Raw genomic sequence first — 6,358 nt, 5'->3', positions numbered from 1 at the left:
TTACAGTAAGGCTTTTTTTTTTTTTTTTTAAAGAAGGATATGTAGCTAAGGTCATGGAAGATAGATGGGCCAGCCAAGGCATTAAAAAAAGAAAAAAAACATAAACTTTACCATGTATAGTTAGACGTTTTTGTTGAAGAAAGACCGTGTATGGTAAGATTATTTTGTGAACCACTTAAAAAAAAGACCATGTATAGTGAGGTGTTTAAAGTAAAACCCGACCATGTATAGTAGGACGTCTTTAAAGAAAAAAAAACAACAACAACACTGTGTTAAGACGTTTTTTTGAACCACTGACTTTTTTTTAAATGACTTGTATAGTGTTAAAAAAAGACCATGTATAGTAAGACGCTTAAAAAAAAGAGAACCATGGACAGTGATGTTAAAAACAACCACATATAGTAAGACGTCTTTTTTAAGGCCCATTTATAGCAATACTTTTTTCAAACGCTTTTCTAAAATGAACATGCAGTATGACTTTTTTTTTGTTTTATGTCCATGTATAGCAAGCTTTTAAAGACCATTTGTGGTAAGATCTTTTCAAAACAAATGACTATTTACAGGTTGGCTTTAACAAAAAATAATGACCTTTTTTTAACCAACCATGTTGTTAGAAAGCCCACATTGTTTATATGTTTGTACTTTCGTTTGATGTTGTAATTTCCCATGCTGTGAGCATTCCGTGAACGCAACACTAGTCTAACGTGAATGACCCACCGTAGTTTTCCTTTTTTCCTCGTCCGCGACACCGTTCAGTCCGTGACATAACTTGATAAAGTTGCTCATAACGCACATTCTAGCACATTTGTGATTGTGTGTATGTGATGAAAGGTGAGTTTATTTCCTTGTAACGTTCAATTTGGACATTAGTTGTGTGTTATAGAGCAGGTGTATGCTTGTGTGTGACGTCCTTTACTGCGCTTAAATTGTTGTACAGTATTCGGCTAGCATGCTAATTATGCTAATAGCGTTTCGTTTATATGAGGAAGCATTTATTTGTGTTTGGCTAGAGCTGAATGCAGTGAGTTTAGAAGTTAATGTTATGCCGCTTGTTGAGTAGTGGATTGAATGGTGTATGTACTGTATGTATGTATGTTAACATTTGTTCTTTGTCTGTATTATTGCAGACCACAGTTAATAAATGTGCTGAATGGAGCAACGGTACATGTTCTTTAACCGGAGCATATCCATCCATATTTTGCCACTCGAAAGGGAACTAGCTGGAGACATCATAGTAAACCCTGAACCCCACGTTTTATGATCCTCTCCGTTTTACATGTATTTTTTTAAACAATAATGTATAGTGAGCCATTAATCTTAGTAAAACGCTACTTGTATGTTATTTGTATTTATTTTTATGTTCTTTAATGGCTGAAGTAATGAATTTGTATGTATCAGGTAGCTGCTTAAACGGACAAATTCACAAAAATTAAATGTATATTACATTGCTATAAGTAAATGAATAAATGAGCTCAATGATCCTAAGGACACACTTTATTTCTTTAAAAATAACATACTGTAAGTAATGACATACACAATAAAGTATTTACAAATGCAATACAAAAGCATCAGCTTTGCTTTCATTCCAAAACCTTGGAAATTTTCTGAGGCTTTTGGACATTGAGTTACATCGACTGATCACGTGACCAATCCACACAGTATTTTTATATCAAATCAGCAGTCCTTAAGATCAGTCCCGGTCAGGTAGGGACCAGTGCCAATTTGCTTTCTGATGGGGCCTCGATGATTTCCCCTGACATGAAAGATTCCTGAAAAATAAAATGTCAACATCACTATGAGTGCCAGGCAACCCCCTCGAACAATAGTGAAAACTTTTTTTTTTTCATGAACCCCAGCTATTAGGCAAAACATTATGGCATGTGTTTGTGTATTAAACTTTGGATTATATCAGATTCTGCCGGTATGATAACCTTGAGCAAAAATATCAACATATTGTGGTATTATGTTATGAAAATCATAACTCCAAAACATCATTTTTAAATGTTTTTTTTTTTTTGGTAAATTGCCACAGTTCTTTGTTGCTAAATATTCATTTTTCTACATTATAAAGAGTTTTATTTTTAAACAAAATACATAATACAGAACTGTTCAGTGAGCAACACGATTTTGCTCAATAAATGTATACATGTACTGTATTCTTTCTAATTGAACAGCACAGTCATCTATACACACACGTATACATACACACACACACACACACATATATATATATATATATATATATATATATATATATATATATATAAAAAGTCAAAGTCAAAGTCAAGTTTATTGTATATATATATATATATATATATATACATATATATATATATATATATATATATATATATATATATATATATATATATATATATATATATATGTATGTATGTATGTATATATATATATGTATGTATGTATATATATATATATATATATATATATATATATATATATATATATATATATATATATATATATATATATATATATGTGTGTGTGTGTGTGTGTGTGTGTGTGTGTACATACTATACATACATGCATATTGATTCGGTTCTTTTCATTATCTTTTTGTATTTTGGTAGATTCAGTATGAAAACCGTTTTTCCACTTTTTGTCAATAACATAAATATCTGGGGCGTGCCTTCCGCCAACGGTGTTTACCAGCCATCAATCACCTTGTCGTAGATGACTTTGACAATGAGTGAACAGCTCGGGCACGTTGCCACGTCCTCACCGTTTTCCAACTCCTCCTGTCGACACACACAATCACATTCAGGAGTTAATGCCACTGAGCTTAAATGTTGCAAAGTTTTAGGAATTTTCAGAGGTACAAACCACAAATGTACCAAATTCAAAGTTGCCAAAAGGGAATTTCTGAGAATAGCTAGGGAAAATGTATTTCTGACAGGATAGCTTATTACATCTGCACAAATACAAGCACTGAAGGGAAGAATAATCAGTTAAACAGGCTTAAGTTTGCATATACTGCATATAAATGCAAGTACCGCATATAAATGCATTCTCTCAATCGATCTGACGTTAAATGCCAGATGAGAAGGCGCTAGCTCAGAAGAATGTTATTATCTCAGGACAATTTATTAAAGACACAAATGACCTCTTATCTGACGCAAAAAAAAAAAAAAAATCCACCTTAATACAAGATCGTAAAACACTTACATGGTAGATCATGCCAATTGTTTAGCAGGGTTAACCATTTAAACTATTTTGCATTAGTTGGTATAGTGGAATGGGTTGAGACAGGAAGGACGATTACACACGTATCAACCTTTATCATGATACGGTTGATCGCTGACTGTTGTATGCAATAAAATGCCAACTTATTCGTCTGAACACGCTATGAAAACTTATTGGAAACTTGCCGAAAATAAATACCCATCATTTATACTTCTTTGCGAAGAAACCAAACTGTAAGTGTGTATGCTGTACAATATCCTGCTGTAGATCATCCCTACCTACGCCGTATAGCAAGCGCACATATTCTAGTACATCGTAAACGTAAAGATGTTCACTGAAGCCAATCTCTCTGGTAATGACAAAACTGTATTTTTATTTATATAAAGTTTCATAAGTGAAACCAAATGAGCCAAGAAAGCAAATTCTAAATACGTATTACAACTCTGCCCTAAATATTACCTCACGCTGACTCACTTTGGTTATGGCGAATTTGTCACCACAGGGACAGGGAAAGTAATACGTTTCTGTTTCTTCGTCGTATTCGAAGTCTTCGATCTCAACTTCGTCATGAAAAACAGACATTTTCGCATAAAAACCTACTCAGAAACGACACGTGAAAAGGGAATCGCACATCTTCCAGAAATGCATTCGGGCGCCGTTTAGTGACGTCATGTTAGTTGTCTCACACATATGATGCAGGCATCATAGACACCACTTTGACCGGGTTGAGCGTTCCTGCGATACGTATATGTATCCGCCATGTTGAATGTGTTGAACCAATGGAAAGTACTGAACTCGTGTAATGGACAGCCTCGATAGTAAAGAACATGTACTTTTAATAAATATTTTAAATGATTTATTCTATCATTCTGTGTATGCATCTAGGTATGCAGGCCTAAACGATGGCGGCACGCACAGGCGCATCGGCCCTTAACTCTTCAAACCCCCAATTTCGTTGTTCAGACAATCTATTCTATTCTATTCTATTTTATTCTATTCTATTCTATTCTATTCGATCTATCTATCTATCTATCTATCTATCTATCTATCTATCTATCTATCTATCTATCTATCTATCTATCTATCTATCTATCTATCTATCTATCTATCTATCTATCTATCTATCTATCTAATTAAATGCAAATCAGAAAACTATGGCTATGAAAGAAAACGTGGGATTTTTGTCACTAGAGGGAGCCAAAGTTTACATTTAGAACACTGTTCCAGGAACCTGTGCGGTCAAGCTCAATTAACCAATGGAGATGGGGAATTCAGGTCCAGAAGGCAGAAAACCTGCCAAATTTTGACTTAATCTGCAAGTACAAAGTAATATATTTGTTTGTCAAATTACCGTCTGACCTCCGTATGACTTGGATTCCTTATGTTGAATACTGATATGTGAATTGTTTTCTTTACTCTTTAACCGCTTCATTTTTTTCCCATGACATTTAAAAAAACAACAGGTGCATTTTCAGTCGGAAGCAGCAAACGTGCTTGGAAGACAAACCGTTCTCAGGATTGTGTTGCTTCTTGAACGTCACATAGAAACACTTGGCAATATCATGAAAAGAAATAGGAGAGCGTATGAATATTTGACATGTTGCACATCATAATCGCCAGTATTACATACGATTACCACTGGCAGTGTTAAGACCAGAAAATATTGATTTGCGATGAGAATTTTAAATACTGCGTTTTGGGTGAAACGTAAAGTTCCAAGTTCATATTTAGATTGTTTTCTTGGTCTTGTCCACTGTATGACCTTTGTCGACTTTTCTTAAGGGTTAAACGAGAGGACGTGGGTGTGTTACATTTTGTTTTGTTTGGGGTGGAGGTGGGGAGGGGGGGCTGGCATTGTCGACTCGCAAGCGGGTGACCAAGTCAGAAGCACAAGCGGGCATGACGCGAATCAGGTCGCTCGCGGACCCGAGGATCCGCGCCCTGGAGCTGCTCGGGGTGGCGCTGTCCGCGTGCGCGTGGATATTCACGCTGGTGGCCGCGCTCAGGTCGGCGTGGCTCACCCTGTCCACGGAGCTGCTGCCCACCGAGAGCTTCGAACTGGGCCTGTGGGAGACCTGCGTGGTGCAGGACGTGCAAGGCGCCCTCCAGTGCCGGCGCCACGACAGCCCGCTGGCCCTGCCGCGCGACATCAGGCTGGCGCGCGCGCTCGTGAGCGCGGCGCTGTGCGCCGGGCTGCTCGCGCTCGCGCTCGCCATCCCGGGTTCGCACGCCGTCAACGTGCGCGTGAGCGGGCGAGGCAAGAAAGGGATGAAACTGTGCGGCGGGGCGCTGAGCATCGCCTGCTCGGCGCTGCTGCTCGTGCCCGTGTCGTACGTCGCCCACGTCGCGGCGCTGCGCTTCTTCGACGAGTCGGTGCCGGACGTGGCGCCGCGCTGGGAGTTCGGGGACGCGCTCTACTGCGGCTGGACCGCCGGCGTCTTGCACCTGATGGCGGGGGCCGCCCTGCTCGCCTCCTGCGCGTCTGTGCGGAACCGTCGCGCCCCCCGCCCACTGGATCGGCTGCAGCTGGGACCGAGATCGGAGTACGTCTGAAATGAACGCTTGGAACATTTTCGCCGGCTTTGGAATTTTTGAAATCTCCCCGGGCGCGCCTCCAACTAAAAGTTTCGGCAACGCCGAAATGATTTTGTCTCCGTGTAGCCTATACTCTCATTTATTTGCCGAAACGCTGTCCTATCGGTTAAAAAAAATAAAGCTCTTAAATAAGCGCTGCCTTGATTTATTTGCGTCGTTCGTTCCGTGACCAAGCTTGTAACCTAACTCCTGGCTTACATCGAAGCATTTTCCCGATCAATACGCCAATCACGATCGCCGCATGTTTTGAGAAAATCTCCACTTGAATTGTAAAAAAATAAATAAAAACAAATTAAATACAAATACATACAAACAAACGAGACCCAAATGAATAAACGTGTTTTGTTTTGTGAAATAAAAACATCAAATAGTGTATATGGCAACCCTGCACTGGTTGGCAGCCAATTGCATTGCACTTACAGACAAACAACCATTCACATTCACAATCACACATTAAGGCAATTTGTGTCCCATTTCATCTGCCATGCATTTTTTTTTGGGGGGGGGGGGGGGGGGGGGGGGGACTGGAGTACTTGGAGAGAACCCACACAGGCATGGGGAG

General features: G+C 39.2%; 2 protein-coding genes across 3 annotated transcripts; one reads left to right on the top strand and one right to left on the bottom strand.

The window, feature by feature from the left end:
- Positions 1 to 1,476: 1,476 nt before the first annotated feature.
- On the bottom strand, positions 1,477 to 3,858 carry dph3 (diphthamide biosynthesis 3). 2 transcript variants are annotated; one of them, XM_088407981.1, is made up of 3 exons: positions 3,661 to 3,858; positions 2,682 to 2,756; positions 1,477 to 1,769 (listed from the first exon to the last, which is right to left on the bottom strand). In XM_088407981.1, exons 1-3 carry the CDS (start codon positions 3,781 to 3,783, stop codon positions 1,701 to 1,703), a joined length of 267 nt encoding a protein of 88 aa, XP_088264107.1. In that variant the 5' UTR covers positions 3,784 to 3,858; the 3' UTR covers positions 1,477 to 1,700. The 2 variants fall into 2 exon arrangements, with proteins under 2 accessions (XP_088264107.1, XP_088264108.1); XM_088407982.1 differs by having other exon boundaries at positions 3,676 to 3,858.
- Positions 3,859 to 5,100: 1,242 nt separating this feature from the next.
- LOC148427428 (claudin-24-like) lies at positions 5,101 to 5,969 on the top strand. The gene has a single exon (XM_088408164.1). It carries the CDS (start codon positions 5,101 to 5,103, stop codon positions 5,752 to 5,754), a length of 654 nt encoding a protein of 217 aa, XP_088264290.1. The 3' UTR covers positions 5,755 to 5,969.
- Positions 5,970 to 6,358: the final 389 nt, after the last annotated feature.

The sequence above is a fragment of the Hippichthys cyanospilos genome, chromosome 2 (assembly GCF_059441005.1).
Source record: "Hippichthys cyanospilos isolate Australia breed blue-spotted pipefish chromosome 2, RoL_Hcya_1.0, whole genome shotgun sequence".
Classification (NCBI taxonomy): domain Eukaryota; kingdom Metazoa; phylum Chordata; class Actinopteri; order Syngnathiformes; family Syngnathidae; genus Hippichthys; species Hippichthys cyanospilos.
This window is presented reverse-complemented; position numbering and strand designations above follow the sequence as displayed.

What these genes read in the sequence shown, in the direction of transcription:
- dph3 (XM_088407981.1), bottom strand. Translation starts at nt 3,783, where the DNA reads ATGTCTGTTTTTCATGACGAAGTTGAGATCGAAGACTTCGAATACGAC. An exon ending in CCAAAGTGAGTCAGCGTGAG is followed by an intron (nt 2,757 to 3,660) that starts GTAATATTTAGG and finishes GTGTGTCGACAG; the next exon opens with GAGGAGTTGGAAAACGGTGA. An exon ending in TCAAAGTCATCTACGACAAG is followed by an intron (nt 1,770 to 2,681) that starts GTGATTGATGGC and finishes TTTATTTTTCAG; the next exon opens with GAATCTTTCATGTCAGGGGA.
- LOC148427428 (XM_088408164.1), top strand. Translation starts at nt 5,101, where the DNA reads ATGACGCGAATCAGGTCGCTCGCGGACCCGAGGATCCGCGCCCTGGAG.